This window comes from Colletotrichum fioriniae (assembly GCF_027942845.1).
Source record: "Colletotrichum fioriniae strain IMI 355084 chromosome Unknown scaffold_19, whole genome shotgun sequence".
Taxonomy (NCBI): Eukaryota; Fungi; Ascomycota; class Sordariomycetes; order Glomerellales; family Glomerellaceae; genus Colletotrichum; species Colletotrichum fioriniae.
Genome location: NW_027076855.1, coordinates 461,063 through 481,128, shown reverse-complemented (window position 1 = coordinate 481,128; position 20,066 = coordinate 461,063). Strand labels below are relative to the sequence as shown.

The window sequence follows — 20,066 nt, the reverse complement described above, 5'->3', positions numbered from 1 at the left end:
GCAGAAGCGCGAAAGAAAACGCCGGATCAGGCGGTGTCTCTTTGAGTAAAATCTCCCTTGTAAGGTACCAACTTCCTATGTCCAAGGTAGTCTCCGTTTTGTTGCTGTTGTGCTGCATCAGGGGGAGGGGGACTGGTTGCACCCATCACAATCCAGATAGTTCGCTGTGATGCCCTGCGCTGTATTTCCGAGCTGCATAAGTCCTCTTTGTTGTCTTCGAAACTCATGCTTCAAAGAAACAATTTTGGTCTTACAGAATGTTGCGGAACCATTGACTGAATCATATCTACCTGGGTAGGAGCATTATCCCCGATTTGAAAAACTTCCATCGCCCTTGCAACGTCAGTGCAGATATTGCGCGAAAGCTTGACTGTGGGCTTCTTGATCCATTGTGATGCTATATTTTTGGGGCATTTCCCCATTGTGCCCACGGTTGAGGCGAGTTATTGTTAGGGTGGACTTCCGAGTTCGGGGTCTGGGCAGTTGGCCCTGGCCACTCTCTTTGTCTCGCGGGATCCCTCTCCCGGCTTCTTGAGCACCATGGCGAAGATTCAAACATTCAATGCAGGTTTGCTGAGAGGTTCATTCTCATCATATAGTCTCCAGACCGGCCGAGACTGAACCTCCGAGTTATCCAGCCCAGCTTTCTTCCGCGCAAGCTTCGCCATGGCTTGGGAGGTGGCACAAGCCTGGAATACTTGATTTAGCTTTCTTAAACTTGGGCCAAGCAGCAGTAGTTCCACCCCTGTGGAACCCGCCGAGCCGCCGGTGTAGTGGACAGAGAACGGGAATTATGTTATGAAAATTCAAATGCAGCAAACTTGCCGTCATCGAAGAATCCATTCACCTCAGCCCTACAGAACAGAGTCGCGGGCAAATTGTTGACGTCAATTTTGTATTCAGATGGCCCGGACGCAACGGCAAAATGCTAAGGAATGTTTCTCTTGGCCTATGTACCTAGTTACTCGACATTACAACGCGTCACTGTAGAAGAGGTCTTGGGGAGATGAGTCCCCCTTAAGTAATGCGTGAGCCACTGCGTTGCGCCTATGGATTACCCTGCAACTTTCTTACTTCATCGATACCCCAAACTTGCCCATGAGCAATCAAAACAGCCCAAGTTCAACACCCCTGATAACATTACTCTACCGCAAGTCCCTTGAGTGAGACACATTCAAGATGTCAAAGAAGTACCCTGCCCCCGATGCGCCAGTAGTCCGGATAATTGTGTTGGAGACGGACAACCCTCACCCTGACACCCATGCAGCAAAGGGTAGCTTTGGAGAAATTCTGCACACTCACTTCCAGCATGCTGGCGCTGAACACGACCCTCCGCTGGGAGTCGATACGGACCAGAAGTTCGTCGTGGAGGAAAAAGGAGGCACAATTCCGTCATTTGAGGATTTTGACAGCTATCAAGGTGTCTTGATCACCGGAAGCATGTATGATGCACACGGAGACAATCCCTGGATTATCAAACTCCTCGGAGTCTTGCAAGGTTCGTCACCACTCAAGCCACTGCGGTTTACACACGTCTGCAACCAGCGGTACTGACTCCGAACAACAGAACTCTGGGAGCGCCGGCCGGATCTCCACTTGAGCGGCGTGTGCTTCGGCCACCAGCTTCTCAACCGGATGCTCGGCGCCGAAGTCGCACCAGCACCTTCGAAAGACTGGGAGTTGGGCCACTGCCGAATCGACCTTTCGGCAGTGGGCAAGCAACTATTTAAGACGGAAGACGATCATGTGCACCTTCACCAAATGCACCAAGACCAAGTCGTCGCGCCACCTACCACCGAGAGCTCCAAGGGTCTATTGAAGCCTAGTGACAAGGTGGATGTGTGGGGCCACAGCGAGCACACCAAAGTACAGGGCGTCTACATCAAGGGCCGGCTCTTCACGTCGCAGGCGCATTTGGCATTTGATGAGGATATGGTCAAAAGGCAGATCCAGATGAGGATTGACAGCGGCGGTATTCAGGATATGGAACATGCGGACCAGGCGGCGGAGACTGCGCATTGGGAACATGATGGTGACTTGGTCGCAGCGGCTATTCTGAGATTCTTCCACGGAGACGATGATGAGATAGAGTGATAGTTGGTTGGACGCGGTGCTGTGGTAACAGCTGTCCTGTCGTGTAGGAACTTGGTCAACTCCGAAGCTCACTCGGCTGTCATGTTTGAGAAAAGACCCAATCCACACTACTATGCGTGTAGCTATATTTTGAAGACGGGTAAAGATACCCGATGTTGTTTCATTACCTCTCAGCCGTGATTCGTTATGGAGGAAAACAACGGGCTGCTTTGTCGTCTCTCCTCTTTCTTGGTATCAAACCGCATGACATCTTGGCGTGGTGGACTAGAGAGATGTACCCTCGCTGACCTTCCCTTTGCGTCTACCAGAAGGCGATCCCACCGGTATTCTTCAGACTTATGTGGCGATGATGCTCGTGAGAACGAATCATCCACGTACTTAGTCCTATAGGCACATCGTGCAGCGTTCCATTCATGCTACCTTGAACTCCATTCTCTGCTACCACTGCTGTTGGTCAGCGGCTGCATCCATCGCGTATCACTGCATCGGTCAGCTTCAAGCGTGGGATTTGTATGATGATTGCAGGGCTCTAAATATAGCTCACTATTGAATGGCTGCAGAACGAAGACTCCGCGCAAGGGGCTTTTATAAATCACATAAGAAGCACGATTTCCCATATCGATTTCGAACGATAAGTCTAACATTCAAATGTCGTCTTTCACAACATATTTTCCGCTAATCTCATTGCCTCACAGTATGTCTTCAGCGTCTGCTATTTCAGGAGTCAGGACGCATCTTGTCTACAGGAAGCCGCCGCCAACACCAGAGTTCCTCAACACGCCAACCAATCTTTATTCCGATGCAGAGAATTACAGAGATAGGCGCGAAGTTTTCGTTCGCAACATTCGCTCTGAGATGGACCAGTTCACTACCGCGACTGATGGACTTGAGTTCATGAAGCATGAGGTTGATATCAAAGACTGGTCTGACGAGGATGAGGTGCGCGAGGTAATAATTCGAGACACCCAAGAGCTCCTGAAGAAACAGTAATACAACTTTTATTTTTTTCTTATTAACTGAATTTTCGTGATTGGTACAATGACTGACGAAGTTTGCGAACAGTTTCAACGCCAATAGAATATTCACCACTGTCTCAAGAATTCGACACTCCGATACAAGCGGAGTTAGAAAAGACACCACGCCAGTCTACTCTATTCACGGTGACTTGACTGTTCAAAGCGGTCTAGAACTCCTGGAAAATACCATGCCCAATATGGATCCTCCGCCGAAATCAGGGCCTCCCAAGGGTCGAGTTCTTCTAGTCAACGTATGGAGGCCTCTGAAGACAATCAAACGCGACCCAATTGCCTTTCTAGTCCCCAAAAGCATTCGATCTCAGGAACGACATGCACAGATCTTCTCACGACCTGAGGGAAAATTCAAGGTTTTTGGCAAAGACGCTCAAGACTTCTGGCTGGATACGGCTTCTTTACAGCGAGAAGCATGATTGGGTGTTTCTAGATCATCAGCAACCAGATGAGCCTGTCTTATTTCTTCAATGGGATAGTGCCTCATTGGAAAGTTTCGAGTCGAGAATGGCTGTGTTTCATAGTTCTTTTGAGGATTCCAGGTTTGTGAATGACACGGAGAGAGCGAGCATTGAGCTCAAATGTCTTGTATTCTTGGACGAGTAAGTAAGTGTAGGTCATGGAGGCGGAAGATTCCGCATCGCGCATCATTTTGGTCTAGCTAAGTCGATAAATGAAGATTGATTAAATCTGGTTGCCAGCTAGCTTTCCTACTCATATGTGATACCTGCTACTCCTAACGAAGTTGCTCTGATATATTGATAGGTACCACTTAGCATGCAACAAGAAGAACAAGAGCGAAAAAATTGGATGCATCATTACATTGGTTGTTTATGCATTATTACCACAACACTCAGCCATGGTGCCAATGCTCATTACAGTTTACTTGAGCTTGTCTTCGCCTTACTAGGATCTGACCACAGTCTTCCCTGCGTCTCGCCCCTGTCTAAGGCATCAAGCCCCGCAGGAATCTCCGCAAAAGGAATCTCTGTCAACTCTGGCTCAAACGACTTGTTTGCCAACAGCTCGAAGACATCTCTCAAGTCCTGTTCACTCGCTCCAAATGAACCAATGAGAGTTACGCTTCGACCAATCAAAGCGTAGCTAGGAATCGTGATCTCGGAACCTGCTAGCCCAACGACCACGACTTTGCCTCCTTCGCTCACCCTTTCAATGGCCTGCTTCGTTGTTGCCCCTGTGCCGGCAAAATCAACGATGGCATCGAACTCCACATCTTGAGCATCTTCGAGGCTCTTAAAACATCCGCTGGCCCCCAGTCTCTTCGCTTCTTTGAATTTTGATTCGGATATGTCGATGCCGTACACTTTGGCCCCTTTGAGGACCCCAAAGCCGAGACCTGACATCCCAAGGCCACCGATACCAATAACGCCAATCGTCATACCCGGTTTCGCAGCGGCTTCGATTACCACAGCATGGTAAGATGTTGCCATTGCGTCAGTCGCTACCGCGGCTTGAGAAAATGGGAGGATATCCGGGATGTGAACTAATCTTGCCACAGGTGCCAGCACGAATTCTCCGTAACCACCGTCGAATCCAAGGCCAATAGCCATTGTCCAGTCTCGAAGCTTGATCGGATATGAGAAAAGTCCCACGGTAACACGGTCCCCCATTTTGAATCCTTTCACATCGGGGCCGAGAGCTGTGATTATCCCAGAGACTTCGTGGCCGAGAGTGATAGGCCGCTGAACAACCCCATCGATGCCCTTCAATATATGGCAGTCTGAATGACACAGACCAGCTGCTTTGACTTGTAGCTGAACCCAGCCAGGGCCAGGCTGAGGGATCGGTAGATTTTGCAGTTGTAGGCCGCCGCCTTTCTCCACGTACTGAAAAGCTTGCATTTTGACAGACTTATTGTTCAGGCTTATTGAAGTTGGCGCTCTAACAACCTGGTTCCGAGATGAACGACGACTTATGCCGAGACTTTATGCTTACAGAGCGGGGGCTTCACCCCGCATTTTGAATATTACCAGACCGAATCCCGCCGGAGTGACGCTTAATACTTCCCGGGGTGGCACGTGTGACAAATCATGCAACATCAGATGCGACGCCAGCCGAATCTACGCTACGGTCGAGCCAACGGCTGTCGTCCTACAGCGAGGAGTGAGAGCTGCTCCAGCGGATTCGGGTCCCGAATTTGATACCGAGAGCTCGGCCGGCGCGACTGGGATTGCCAACGGCCTTTCGCGGACATCTGGATGCCGCGGCAGAGGGACAGGCATGTCGGACAATGCCCACTTGATTAACGTGGTTCGGGCGATGCCCACTTAGTCTAACGTCTCACAGTCCACGGTGATAACGTAAAGTCTGACTCTTGCCAGCGAGTAAGTATCATGAGAATCAACATCATCGTGCAGCACCTATGGGGTTCGAGGCGGTCTTCCCGGACCTGCCAAGGACACCGAGGAGAGGCATGAATAGGTTCAAATTTGGAGCACAAGGAACTTCGGGGCAAGTGTCATATTTTCATTACCTCCTGGCTTTGATGTTAGCACACATCAATTGCAACAAAACAGGATTTTTTAATATATCACATATTCAAAGTTAACAATCAACAAAAATGCCTTTTGGTACACTATCTTTTGGAGCGGAATCGGTTCCCATATTTTCTCCCACATATCCGAAACCACCAGACCCATACAGCTTCGCAATCGATACGATGCTGGGCTTCACCTATCGCGTCGCCGTATCTCAAGTTCGCCATCTGGTCCCAAACGTGCTAGAGCTCGAAGACGAACCTCTCATGTCAACCACAGTGCTCGACTACGGAATGAGCCCTGTGGGGGCTTACAAGGAGTTCGTCCACCAAGTCGAGGTGACCTACAAGAATGAAAAGTTCATGTATAGTCTCATTTTGATTCTCGACAACGAGGCAGCCATATTCGCAGGACGTGAGCAGTACGGCTTTCCCAAAGTCTTTGGCAAGGCCGATATTCAGACAACCAACGGCACACGACTGGTTTTGGCAAATGCCCAGAGGCCGGTAGGACGAACTGTTTTCGAGTGCGAATTCATACCCGATCATCGAATTCCCAGTTTGCCTGCTGCAGAGAAATGGGGTCTCAATCTTCGTAGTATTCCGCAGCCATGTGTGGGAACATCACCAGCGATTCAAGAGCTGATTCCTACAATCATGGACTGGAAGTTTACCGAGATCTGGGCTGGCCATGGTCAGATCACGTTTCCGCGCCGCTCTGCATTTGATCCTTGGTGTGGTGTTGACATTTTAAGATACGAAGGAAGCTTCTTTGCGCGGGGTCTGACTGGTGAGCTTCGGGGTCGCGGTGAGAGTTTTCAGGTTTAGAAATGTCAAGGACTATGATCAGGTGGGGGCCAAGTGACTGAGTTTTTCAAGGTAGAGGTCGATACGTGAAGGCTCAAGATAGCGCAAAGACTTCATCTTGGAGCACCAGCATCGCTCCTAGCATGTGGAATTCACATCCCGCAGACTTTGAGACAACACCTGGCCATCTCTTCTATTGTGTAAATCGCGAGCTTACATATTGGTTATTTGTATTTTCGCCTCATGTGTCTTACCTTTGGCGATGTCCTGACGATAATATGCGGGGGATCAAAAGTCAACGCCGGCGTTGGAAAAGAGTGGTTTCACACAAGTTCTGGTCCTTCCTAGTCTGAAGGTTGTACTGATCCAATTTGACCCGTACTTTGAATATAAGAAAATGTATCAAAAATCACAATAGGACCCTGTCTGGATCATGTAAGTAATTGATCTGTTGGGGAACGGGGCCGTGGTCACGAATCATAGCTGGCGAAGAAGTACCCGCATATCTGTGGGAACAGGCTTGCCAAAGACCTCGATATAGACTCAGGAAAGCATGGCTTACAACTACAAGTCTTCAAGCCTAAAGACGAGAACGGGTGTATTATTAGTATCTGTCTTGATTTTGGGCAAGTCAACACCGAGAACGTTCCAGCTTTTTCTGCCTGAACTATACAGTCGATGGAGGTCACGATATTCAGCTTAAGAGGTTCGCCAGCATGGGTTTCTCTCATCCCGATCTGGCTTACCGCGTCACCTTCATCCGCGCCAACATGTCTAAGCCGCTTTTTGGGCTCTTCAGGGCCACCTACGCGGTTGTTCAACGGCATATCTCTCACTATTCGTAACACCTGGCTTGTCAACTTCAACATGAATCTACAGGCGTTCCGACCGCAGCTCGCCGGCGTCTTCAACATGTTCGTACTTGCGGCATCTCGCCACCCCATAAGAATAGTTTTCAATTCATCTATGGGCTCTATCGTGAACGCACACCGTGACCATCTATCAGTCTTGGAGACGCTGCTACATAATGCAGACGCGGTCGATCCGGAAAAATGCGCCCGGAGAAAGTCGTGGAAGAACATCTCTGCGATGCAGTCGCCGCCACCTAGGTACGATCGTCACCGTCATTCGGCTGTGCCTGGTCGCCGACGCCGCACATGTGGCGAGTGATGCCGCCATCTGGAACCGTCATGAGTGATTTCTTACCCTGGTCATAAGCTCAGTCTACCTGGGCGTGCTGGGTTACTTGCCTGACGATGTCGGTCCTGTCTCCTCCGCGGTCGACTGGGTGTCTTCGCATGTTATGTGTGAAGCAAAAACAGGCTACATCTGCACGGCCATTGACTTTCAATATTATTTCTGAGGTCTGTTAAGTCGGTTGGAAATGGGGGTGGAGATTAGGTGTGGTTCTTGCGAGTTGTCAAGCCTGTTACGATCGGATACAACGCCTGAGAAATTGCGATCGCATATGATCCAGGATCTCTTGTCCTGCAAAGTTCCCAACATATATCAGCAATTGGACACAGCTCGAATTTTGGACCCAAAAAAAGACCAGGGCTCTGAAAAGTGGACGTAATCTGAGCCTCTATGTACCAGTCGCATCCGCGGTTCGAGGTCCGAAGGGTTGAGGTGCTTTTGTCCAACACACTTCGTTAACAACTCCATCCGTGCAAGGATTACTTCCGGCCTTGCCACATTGGCGCATTTTCATACCGGCTGTGATAATTTATCAGTTTTCTTACCAGGCCACACAGCACTTGTCCTCGACCAATGAGACTGCCTGGTCTCGGGCCACGTTGCCGAATGGGTAAAAAGATGCAGAAGCGAGCGAGGTGAAGAATCCTTCCTATATCCCTTAGCCGGCATGACGTTACAGTCAGGAACATTGTAGCGTTTGAAGAGCCGTGAGTCCCAACGGCGAAAGAGGCACACTCTGGCAGACAGGGACCTATCACTTTTATGAGAGAGGGCAGGAGAAGCAACTCGATTTGCATATGTGCCAACGAACCAAATTATTGACAAGAAGATCAGGAGAAATAGATCATCATGTGTCGAATTCCTGTTTAAGGAGAGCTAGAGTACATGACTGTAGTCACAGTAGTCTTTTTAATACCCCGCCCATCGGTCAAGCTGTCCCGCAGCTCAACCTTGTCCTCACTTATGTCGCTGTCGTCGCCCCCAGTCCCAGCCGCGACAGTCGTGGTTCCCACAGGCCGAGTGGCGTATGTCTCCAACTCGTAATCGTTCCCCGTTCGGTCCATGTGGCTCCTAGAAAACTTTTCATCTCTCTCTTCACCTGGCTTGACCGGCCATTGGGTGTTTGACAGAGTCTGCCAGTTGCTGCCACTGCGTAGCGTACCACGGCCATAGTATGCTCCAGCTGTTGGCGCCTTGGATCCCTTTCCGTAGATGCTACCCAGGAAGTCCTTGAAGAGGGGTCGTAGAGTTGGTAGACTTCCAGCTATGATTCCAACATTAGCCTCGATGATGGTCCACATCTGAATATCTCGCGAGTCCCAAGTCGGATCAAAGGCCCTTCCATAACTTGTGACGATGTAGTAGACTTTGGCGCAAGCTGCTGCACATGCAAATACTCCCAGACCGAGGACCATCATGAGGGATATTCGAACCCTTCGTGGGACGTTAAGCCCCCAAAGCATAGGCGCCGGGATAGCGATCCCAAAGAGAAGGTCGGTAAGGATGTTCATCGAAGAGTTCGCATAGGAAAGGCCCTTGATCGTATCAACATCCCAGCAGGTTGCCTTGACGTTGAAGTCCCAGAATGCTCGTACATCGGTGCATTGGAAGATAATGGTCTGTGGCGGGTACATTTTGTCAGCAATAGGACTTCCAATCATCCTCTGAAGGTACTCGATAGTTACTGACGAAAACACAGGCAATTGTGTAAGCGGTCATGAAGACCATGACCCCAAGAATGAGGTTCTTATAAAGCTTTTTGGAGGCAATCCGATGTAGCGATGATCCAACAGCAAGCTTGACTAAACAGATAGCAGCTAGGAATAGGGGCTGAGAGACGAATGCCATCTGCATCGCTATCGGGTAGTCTTTGACGAAGTCAATGTCTCCTACGTGGCGGCCAACTCCGTGAAGGACCTGCACGATCAGAACTCCTTGACCGGTAATTGCGATGACCATCGCGGATGTCATGAACCCGTCCTTTCGGCTCACTGTCAGCGTACCAAGGCCAATGCAAACATTCTGTAGGAAAAAATACCAAGTAAGCCCAGAGAATGCAAACTTACATCGAATCCGAAGCTGTGTATCATGCCGAGGCGCACCCAAAGGCGAGCTGCCACGACAATAAATGCCACAGAAGTGACTGTTAGTGTTGCGGCCAACACCGTGGGTCCCTCATTCTCCTCCGGGTTCGAGACGAACTCCATTCTCTAATAAAGATGATGTGATTAAATTTGGCATCAGATGACTGAGAAAGAGGTCAAGATTGGGCTTGGTTTGGAGGGGAGGGCTTTGATAAAATTGGGCATCCAAGGCGCGCCGTGTCTTCCGTTATTCGGCCACGCATCATAGACTGATAGAAGGTACAAGTCTGTATATCGAATCCTCACAATTGGGCCGGCAGCGACCTCTCAATGCCACCTTGGCATTACGCCTCCACCCTCAAACTCGAATCCAGACTCTGGCTCATTGAAATGAAGCTGCAAGGGTCCGCAAATCCTCATCGGCCCATCTCTTCGCAGCAGTTTCCTTTTCAGTAAGGTCTATGGTGTCGACTATTTTTGCGATAGAAAGTACGAATAGAAAAATCCATCACTCCGATTTCCAGTCATGTCGGTTCTGCGTCGGAACGTCTGCGCCGCACCCTTTTCTTCACTTGGTTGGTGGCTTTACAACTTGGCGAATTGTAGGAAAATGCTGTGATGCTGGGATTAACAAGCATGGGTTTGACATTCCATAGGATGGTATGATAGTGCCCCTAGCTGCGAGTTGGTTGTTGGAGCTAGAATATGCATAAAGTCAGAATCTTTTCGACTCCACGGCCCTTCTCCGCCTGTTCTGGGGTCGGCGTAAGCCTTCAACCTCTGTTGCTAGGCCGTGGGATAAACCTGCACAGCATCGGGTTCAAGGCTGCATCAGGTAAAGAGCCTTACATGGGAATCTAAAACCAACACACCAACTGGCCCGGACCGTGGGCCGTTTCTGCAACCCCGGCTTCAACCTGCATGATGGAGTCGGGTAATCCGCCATCTTTCCCGCTCTTCCGGCCTTGGAAGCCAAGATTCGCCAAAAGGCCGACGGGTGTTCTGCCCTGTAGAGTGTAGCCAATTGCATCTTGGACCAACACGTTGCTCGTGGCTGGACTGAGATATATTTCGCAGAATTCTTACCTGGGAGGTGTTCACTTGGGCTGGGCTGGTGGCGATGCAAATTGGACCTTTTTACGCGACAGGATCCACCACAGGATCCCTGAATATCATGTACGGAGAGAGCACCAACAACGATGTGGCAGGGCTTGGGTTGACTTCTTATTTTGTCACTGATGTTAATCAGTCTCTTCTGACCGGATGTGAGACGGTGGGAGGGTTATATATCTGCCACATGACTGGCGTTTCTCCTGCAGAAGTTCTCTCCCGCACTCAGACAGTACTCAAGCTCTGAGCCACTCGTTCTTGCGGCCTTGTTCCCTTGTCCGACCCAGCCGACCTCATCATGCACGTTCTCTCACTTGGTGTTTTCGCCCTTCAGGCGGCTTCAGCTGTTCTCGGCAAGCCACTCCCTCAGACCGATGACGGGGCCGCTGCTGCTGCCGAGAACGTCGATCAGCTCGCGGCCCTCGCTCAGGCTGCCTACCAGAAGTCGGAAGAGATGATTCAAAGTGGAGAAATTCAGAAGCGTGGAAGCTCCTGCTCTCTTGGAAACATTAGAATACGCAAGGAATGGTGAGCTTCGTATTAATCATGCTCGCCATCTTATTTGAGTCGCGTTTAACTTGAATCTAGGGGTTCCCTGCAAAGACAAGAAAAACTCGACTACATTAAGGCCGTGCAATGCCTTCAGTCAAAGCCCGCCCTGACGCCTTCCGACATTGTTCCTGGTGCCAAGACTCGGTTCGATGACTTTGTCGCCACACATATTAACCAGACTTTCACCATCCACTATACCGGCACGTTTCTGTCCTGGCACAGACGTTTCACTTGGTTGTACGAAGAGGCGCTTAGAGAAGAATGTGGATACAAGGGCACTCAACCTGTAAGTTGCCTGCACAAACGCATGGTTGCAAACGGCTAATCAGCATGAAAGTATTGGGACTGGGCAAAGACCGCCGTCACTGGTGTGGATAGCTCTCCCATCTTCGACGGCAGCGATACATCAATGTCTGGAAACGGAGAGTTCATCCCTGACCAGGAAGATATCATCCTTACCAACCCTGATGGATCGGAAGCCGCTCGCCTTCCAACCGGAACTGGAGGTGGCTGCATTACATCCGGTCCTTTCAAGAATATGTCTGTGAACCTTGGCCCTCTGGCACTCTCTCTTCCGGGCGGAGGCAGTGAGACAAACCCAGACGGGTTCTTTGCCTACAACCCCCGCTGCTTGAAGCGCGACTTGACTACGGCTATCAACCGGAGGTACTCGAACGCTTCCGCAATTCTACACAACATCCTGACTCCTCAGAACGTCGGCAAGTTCCAAGTTGAGATGCAGGGAGATCCCGAGTCGGGTACCATGGGCATGGGCATCCACGGAGGTGGTCATTTCGTGAGTAGCTCCGTTCCTCCTGTGTTATTCATGTCACGAGACGTAGCTAATATTCATTAGACCCTTGGTGGTGACCCTGGAAGAGACTTTTTCGTATCGCCCGGTGATCCCGCTTTCTACCTGCATCATGCGCAGATTGATCGCGTCTGGTGGATGTGGCAGATGCTGTCACCCAACGCTCGTCAGTTTGCTGATGATGCCGTCATGGGGACGAACACATTCTTGAACTCGCCTCCAAGTGCCAACACAACTCTTGACGATGTTCTCGATTACGGATACGCAGCCGGTCCTCCTATTAAGATTCGTGACACGATGAGCACTCTTGCTGGCCCGTACTGCTACGTCTACTTGTGAAGAAAGGTGCTTCACTTTGCCTACTACTCTATGTCACGCGAGATACTCTGCAAGTAGGCATAGAAAGTCAACGAACGGACAGCTATCATATTTGAAGATTTAAGCTTAGAGTAGTGTTTAATATTATACAAAAGACACAAAGAGGCCTACAAATGTGGCAAATACTTTCAACTAGCTCACAAGGATAGCATCATTCGCAACACCATTTCTTATTGCTTGATCCATGGTATTAAATGCCCTAGGTATTATCTTACAATATCACGTAGTCTCGGTGCTTTCGATGTACGGCTTCGCTATGTCTCAATGTCCGGTAGAAGAAACGAGCCAACCCTACTCAGAGTCAGCATTGTCGTATCTAGAACTTCACATGAATTAAGTACTATCATACGTACCCGATCAATGCATAACATGCACACATTAGTGTTCCTTTGATACCCGGCATCTTCAGATTGCCCTGATCATCGCTCAGAAGAAGCCGTGTGGAGAGTGCGGCTGCGCCTAGAAGGGCAGCCGCTTCGAATAAGCTGAAGTCAAAAGCTGCGTCTCGGCGCATGATCCAACCTGCCAAAATGGTCAAGGGGGCTGCGCAAAGTGCGATCTGTATGGCTGAACCAGCCGCAACCGCGATGGCAAGATCTAGCTTCTCTTTCGACGCCATTGTCACAACAGTGACGTATTCTGCCACGTTTCCAATGACCGGTAGAATTATCAAGCCGATAAAAGACTCTGATAGATGACCTTGATGTGTTATGTCATCAATCGTTCCGACAAGAAACTCGGTGCACATTGACATCAAGGCTGAGCTCATGATTAACGTGATGACGGAAATCGCTTTCTCTCCCAAGGACCTCCGGGAGCTCTTATCTCGATCTAGAATAGTTGCGACTTTTGAACGGCTAGTCTGGAAGATGCGCAACCTGTCTGAGCAAGACCTTCGATGGCCACCAGTACTAGCCTGAGAGACGTCATGGATTCGGTTGGAGCGGCTAGGATCTGCGACCGAATGACAAAGTGACTGACGACTCAATGACTCCGAGCTGTCGCAAGAGCTCTCGCGGCTATCTTTTTCTTCCATCTGGTGTTCTTTTCTTCCGCGTTCTTCTTCGCTGCCCCCACGTGAAGATGCGGGATCTGAGGAATAATCAATGTTTTCCAGCTCGAAGGATGTATCAGTAGGATGGTAGCCCTCGCTGGTGCCATTTGATATACCCGCATGAGAGTCAGCAAGAAGAACGGTCCGAGGCGATAATGAAGGGCCAGGTGGTACGATCGCTCGACCATCTTCTAGGTCCGTCGCATCTGGCTGTCGGATCGCAGAGGTGTGTTGCTCTCTCAGTTCGTGTACAAAATAGAAGATATAAATAAACAGAACCACAACTGAGAAAGCTCTGCTCATTGTTAACATGGCTTCACTCGCTCCTTCGCGCGCTTGAAACGTATGGCTGAAGGCGGCCTGGCGTTATGAGTATGGTTCTCAAACAGATGGAAGGTAGGTGTCGCTCACTCACCGGAATCAGAAGAACAAAGACGGAAACAAAGAGAAGGCAGCCCAGAAGTTGAGTCTCTGACATATTCAAGGCTGGCTCCTGACGAGACATTCCGCAGACACACAGGGCGGTGCCAAGAATTGGCAGCAAGTTGACAAGCATTGAGCCAAGAATTGATGCTTGAACAACTTGGATCTGATTATGTTTGAGGGAGATGCTACGGACATCAGCACGATACAAACAGCTTGATGTGAGCGATAAATAGCTCGCTTACATGCTACAAATTGTTAGAATTCTTCTTGTTTCGGCCAATGAACTTTGGTCAAGTGCCAAAATAACTCACAACAGAATCAGCTCCACGAGGTTTCCCATTGTTATGTTCAGCAAAGCTCCAACCGTGTCGCCTGCATCAGAAGCAATCATCTCAGTAGCTCCAGTGAGCAAAGAGGACAGTGGCACCACCGCTATGGCATTGGTGATGAATATGACCAGGGGAGCTTTATCAGACCAAAACGTCCAAACGCCGATGGGTACGAAGATAAGAAGGCAATTGAGCCACAACGAAAACATTTTCTTTCAAACTGCTTTCTTTACCTGCGGTGACTCTGTAGGTTGTGAAAGAGTTCTATTTTCTAAGGGCGAAAGATCGCGTGAGTTGAGACTAGCCTCAGAGCCGGCAGCTTCGGAAAAGGTCAGATGTCTGCTGCCTCCGAGCATCCGAGGGTACATGTACACCGCGTGCAAGGACATTTTCCCAACCAAGCATAATCATGAGACGAACTATATCCGCAATGACCACAATGATGAAAACATCATCATATGCTTACTTTCGGCTTCGAAATGAGGGGAGTGTGGCATCGCAAGCGGACTAGCACTTGACTGGACAGGGTGTTGTAGCGGCCTCAAGATACAGCCCGGAGCGGTTGCTACCTTTCCAAATTCCCCTCGTGCATCTCAACATCATGACCTTCTACAATCCGTTATTTGTGTGTTTGTTTGGACAAAAGCCATTGTATGAGGGATTTTGAGATGCCGCACATGGCCCGTGAGGGGCATTTTTGACGAGAGCGATTTTTTGACGGAGGCCTCCAGCTACATATCTGAGCAACTACCGTCTGGCTCTTCCCTAGACCTCTCCATGTAGCTTTCCAGGTTGAGTCTAGTGATATACCTGGGCCTCAGGTATCTCAATTACCCCAGAGATCTGCTCATACATGCGGCGATGGATCCCTTTGCGGAACATTTTACTAGCTCTGGAGAACGAACACGAGCTGGTAAGTTTCCAGCGGCCGCATCTCTCAGAGCTGTATAAACAGACATTTCACGTCCATGAGGATAAAAATTTCAGTGGAGTTGTGATGCAGATCTACATTTCATTTCATATTATACCATGGACAATTCCGCGCCAGCCCTTCCGCATTTGGAGCACAATAGAAACTGTGCCTCGTCGTCATCTTTTCCAGGATACCCGCGCCGGCAACGAAATCTTGCCCACAGGTACGTGTGAACTTCGAAAATTTGAGTCAATAGCATTTGGTATTTACAGTGCTACAGAACAGGCCTGTTCTAATGGGGAAAGAAATATCTAAGCATCTCAGGATACCTTTTGGCAGTAATTGCCGACCGTGAGGCGGTAGGCCCCAAGTGTTATAACAACAACCATCAAACGTATCCATCAAGAGATGAAATTGAAGAGAAATCTGGAAAAAATAACAAACAGCAAGAAACAAGAGCCCCAAAATCATATAGTTGTCAAACACGCCGCCCCGTCCGCATCGTGATTCTTTCTCGGAGGGCTGTGCCAAACATGTTGAATATTTCCTTGCACACCCAAGGTCGAGACATTGCTGGGGACTTCTCTCTCCGTCGTTGGTTGCGGGACCTTAGTTTCCGATGCCCTTCAGAAGCTCGTCGAGGCTCCCAGATGTGACGACGGTCACCTTCTCACAAAGCTCAGGGGGGCATGCCTCCTCATAAGCCTTGATAGTTGAAAGTCAGTGTCTTGGTTTCTCAATCTGGATTTTCAGACAATGCTTACAATCAATTTTCCGGGCTTATTGGAACAGTCTTCCTTCAAGGGCACATGTCGGATCACAGAGGCGGCCAGCGTGGTAGGACCCCAGTTGAATACCGTCGGGGTCAAGGGCGCATTCTCGCGAAACTGATGAAGATTATCTAGGGTTCGCAATGAGCATCCACAGTCGGGTCTTCCATGCAAACTAACAGAAGTAAATACCTTCAAAACGAGTGACAACGTCCACAATAGTCGCGCCCCTTTGGCCGAATCCCACGCCAGTCACACCCCAGTGGGTGCCGTTCATCCGGTCGGCGATTCTTGTGATTGGCTGGTCCGGGCCTTGGAACAAAACTGTTTCAAGTGTTTATCAGTAAGTGAATAACACTTGGTGGTCCGAGGGGATTTTACCGTAAACATTGAAGCCGGCCTTGACAAGTGCGGCGGTGTCATTCCGAAGTTCCTTGTCAACATCAACAGGGTCATAGTGCTGCGCAATCACGTATGGGTGGTAGGCAGGAAGCCCCCTGTGCATGTTTAGTCGAGCTCTAAAGTTCTTCAACGATCTATGCGGTTCTTACGTATAGAAGACGTTAACTTCACCGCAGCCAACATTGGAAGGGTAGGTGATTTGAGGGAGCCGGAGTGGTCCCAAGGATGCGGTCGTGCTTCCGTAAAGCGCAAAGGTGAAAATGTTCCCAAGGGAGTATCTCATGTTGAACATCGCGTCTGCCAGAGTTTTAGTAGTAGCTTTCAAAGTTTGATGGTAATAAGTTGAAGTCAGACGATGGACTATGGCAGCTGCTGATGATCATAGCTCATCAACCATCGATCGTAAGGATGACAGCGAGGCTTTTGTAGTCAAATGTCTTTACTTCGGCCCTTGACTATGTTGAACCATCGCGAACTCATGGTATACCCCTTTCTCTCAGCCGATGAGTAATCGGCACAGTTTGAATCGCGACGTCGCGAAATCGTTGCATCAAAGTTGTCAGCCTTGCTAGGCAGACTTACACGCCTGCTACGTAATAAGCCGCCTGCATATCCTGGAAGAGAAATTCAGTGTACTCTGTTCTTGTCAAAGAAGCTCTACCCTGGTTGAGTTGCAGGGCGGCGCACCCACGTCCTACAATTCTGTGTGACCTAAGCGCTCTGCAATGTCTCCATGACGCCATGCAGCCTGATTCGGTGACGATCCTATCGGCTGTTTGTTCAATTACAGTCATCCTATCCATAAGATCACAACATTTGAGCGAGTCCAGAGTCGGTAGCTAAAGCAATACAGAGCCCTGATTAAGGACCCGAAGCAAAGTCATGAAACTATACTCGACCTGGCAGTTGATGGCTGTGCTGTCCTATCTCTGGATATCGTCACAAGGGTCTTCAAGCGATTAAACGGTTGAATTGGGTCCCCTACTTAATAACCCACCCTGCTCATATTATTATAGGCACTTTTGAACCGTCTACGGCTCCGCAAGGTGCATCCTTCGGAGGTCATCAGGCAACACTGTGGGGCTCCCGAAACCTTACCGGGACCGAGTCGGGAACCTTTCATGACCGAATGCTACATACCCCATTGCATCGTAGAACTTCAGGACACTCCCTGGTTAATTAAAGGGAGACTCTACGATAGACTATGTGTATTTGTAAGATTTGTAAGAATATTCTAATGAGAAGGAAATGATCCTTCAAAATGAGACCACTTCACCATTTGTAATCGATCCAGCTCCACGGAGTTGGGGCGCAAGCATGAACGTGTTGGCTTTCTTGTAATGGTTAAAGGAAAGAGAATGAAATTAACTACCTTCTCAAATCAAGGGTATGGATTCAATTCATAAGGTAGTCTGTTTGACGGGGAAGTAATCTGCATATGCTCTCGCATTTTGCGAACAACTACATGCGTTCATTCGCCATGCTTCTCCAATCTCTACTGTGGTCGATGGCCATAGCCATTAGTTATCAGCAGTCTGCACCTACACTGAGTTTTGACTTTCCATCGAATCCAAAAGTCGAAAGATTCAAAATTCACGTCCACGAATCCTTTCTGCATGACACCTTGCAGAAAGTACGATCTTATCGACCTACACATGGCCTGTCTTCATACTGGGATACTGAAGGGCCCCCCGCTGGAAATCTGACTGGCGTTGCGGAGTACTGGGCCAAACAATATGACTGGAAGAACGTTGAGAAAAGGCTCAACGACGATTTCTATCACTATGCAACGACTGTGCCGGGAGTCGAAAATTACCCATATCCTGTACCGCTGCATTATATCCATCATGTTTCCGCCAACGCCAACGCCACACCACTGCTCCTCCTTCACGGATGGCCATCAACAAATCTGGAGTGGTCAAAAGTCATCAAGCCTTTGTCAGAGAATTCCGAACAGCCATTCCACATCGTCGCACCAGATCTACCAGGCTTTGGATTCAGTCCAGAGCCCAAACACCCCGGGCTAGGATTGCGGGAAATGGGATTGGCCTTTGACACACTGATGCACCAGCTCGGTTACGAAAAGTATGGCATAGTTACCACCGACCTAGGATGGGTCACCGGAATGTGGATGACCATCGACGTGCGTGATAGTATCATTGGCCACATGTGCGACTTCTTCATCGCTGAGCCAACCACTGGAGACCGGGCTCGACTGGGGCAGAATAAGACCACCGACGAAGAAACTCTGTATATGGAATCTATTGAAAAATGGTTCGGCTCGCATTGGGCATATTCCATTGTCCATAGCCAGAAGCCTCTGACGATATCCCAAGCTCTGGCCGATAGTCCGGTTGGTCTGCTTGGCTGGTTCTGGGATGTCAACTATGCCACTTCCAACGGCTACCCTTACACCGAAGAAGAGCTCATCACGGATTCGATGATGATGTATATACCAGGGCCATACGCAGGTATTCGAGCTTACCTGGGATTCCAGGTTTGTCATCCCATTTTTGAGTGTGGTTTTTTGTAAGCGTCGTGATTATTGACACCTATGCTAGTCGCAATTTCCCCACACAGACGTGCCCACAGGGGTTTCTCAGTGGAGCATGGGTGATGGCCCGTTCCCTGACATTGGAAACTTTGGGTTCGTGGTGAGTTCTACCTACCGTGGAACACGTGTATCCAGACACCACAACTGACCTTCAACAGCCAAGAGATTGGATCGAAAGATCCGTTGAATTGGTATATTTCCAGCGACATCAAGTTGGCGGCCATTTTCCAGCTGTCAGTCAACCCGACCTGTGGATGAGTGACGTGCGGACTTTCTTTTCCACCCTAAGCAAGTTGTCTTCTGTGGAAAAAGATGAGCTCTAGACTGTTGTCAGAGAGACTGCATAAACACCACGACGACAAGAGTCGTTGAATCGGATGTGAATGTAATTTAATGCGCATATTGGACGCGGTCCAACAAGTCTCTAACAAAAAATGAGCCTCACGAATCAACAAGATCCTTGTTTTTATCCCATAGTCTAGACCGAAGTCTTTGGCATCATACCCTATTATTAGCCTTCAACGGTTCCTGCTCACCTGTAGAATGGTCCCGCTGCATGTATGAAGCACTGTTAGCGTGTCCACGTATCATGCCACAACGCCACCGATGTGCAGCACCAGCCACGCCCCATCTTCCACGACTGGTGCTCAGGAGGATCCTGCAATATCCAAGACAGCTGTCATTGATCCAGACATTGAAGCAAGTTCTCCCTGGAACTGGGGTCGACAAGCGGTGTGTCAGCGGCTGAGTGCAGAACCCCGCGCGGGCAGGGATACAGGCCCAATGATAAAGCTGAAGGGCAAACTATGCCAAGCAAGCTTGTATGACATCCAGTGATCTCCGCAGTCTAACAAGTGACGTCAACCCACTTTCCATGTTCACTGCCAAGGAACACGAATGACAAGCCACCGCGTAGTCTGGGCATCAAAAGCGCTCATCACCCATCAATCTCCCTTTTGATGTTGGGCTTCAGCTGGAGTGTTCTTGACTTTCCCCTGAGTGATCCACCCTCTAATCCGGCTGACCCACTCTTGCAGTAACTCATTGATATATCATCGTT

General features: G+C 49.4%; 6 protein-coding genes across 6 annotated transcripts; 4 read left to right on the top strand and 2 right to left on the bottom strand.

Annotated features, from left to right (window-relative positions):
- Positions 1 to 1,179: 1,179 nt before the first annotated feature.
- Positions 1,180 to 2,094, top strand: N0V96_011862 (uncharacterized protein; the record flags this gene model as incomplete). Its single annotated transcript, XM_053192590.1, has 2 exons — positions 1,180 to 1,498; positions 1,568 to 2,094. 2 exons carry the CDS (start codon positions 1,180 to 1,182, stop codon positions 2,092 to 2,094), a joined length of 846 nt encoding a protein of 281 aa, XP_053049947.1.
- A 696-nt stretch (positions 2,095 to 2,790) lies between these two features.
- Positions 2,791 to 3,171, top strand: N0V96_011861 (uncharacterized protein; the record flags this gene model as incomplete). The annotated part of the gene is made up of 2 exons (XM_053192591.1): positions 2,791 to 3,042; positions 3,157 to 3,171. 2 exons carry the CDS (start codon positions 2,791 to 2,793, stop codon positions 3,169 to 3,171), a joined length of 267 nt encoding a protein of 88 aa, XP_053049948.1.
- A 2,631-nt stretch (positions 3,172 to 5,802) lies between these two features.
- Positions 5,803 to 6,447, top strand: N0V96_011860 (uncharacterized protein; the record flags this gene model as incomplete). Its single annotated transcript, XM_053192593.2, has 1 exon — positions 5,803 to 6,447. The coding sequence occupies one exon, from the start codon at positions 5,803 to 5,805 to the stop codon at positions 6,445 to 6,447; it is 645 nt and encodes a 214-aa protein (XP_053049950.2).
- Positions 6,448 to 8,489: 2,042 nt separating this feature from the next.
- Positions 8,490 to 9,257, bottom strand: N0V96_011859 (uncharacterized protein; the record flags this gene model as incomplete). Its single annotated transcript, XM_053192594.2, has 1 exon — positions 8,490 to 9,257. One exon carries the CDS (start codon positions 9,255 to 9,257, stop codon positions 8,490 to 8,492), a length of 768 nt encoding a protein of 255 aa, XP_053049951.2.
- A 1,858-nt stretch (positions 9,258 to 11,115) lies between these two features.
- On the top strand, positions 11,116 to 12,519 carry N0V96_011858 (uncharacterized protein; the record flags this gene model as incomplete). The annotated part of the gene is made up of 4 exons (XM_053192595.2): positions 11,116 to 11,345; positions 11,406 to 11,655; positions 11,707 to 12,165; positions 12,226 to 12,519. 4 exons carry the CDS (start codon positions 11,116 to 11,118, stop codon positions 12,517 to 12,519), a joined length of 1,233 nt encoding a protein of 410 aa, XP_053049952.2.
- A 3,370-nt stretch (positions 12,520 to 15,889) lies between these two features.
- N0V96_011857 (uncharacterized protein) lies at positions 15,890 to 16,555 on the bottom strand (the record flags this gene model as incomplete). Its single annotated transcript, XM_053192596.2, has 4 exons — positions 15,890 to 15,985; positions 16,045 to 16,181; positions 16,243 to 16,374; positions 16,432 to 16,555. The coding sequence occupies 4 exons, from the start codon at positions 16,553 to 16,555 to the stop codon at positions 15,890 to 15,892; spliced, it is 489 nt and encodes a 162-aa protein (XP_053049953.2).
- Between the last annotated feature and the right edge of the window lie 3,511 nt (positions 16,556 to 20,066).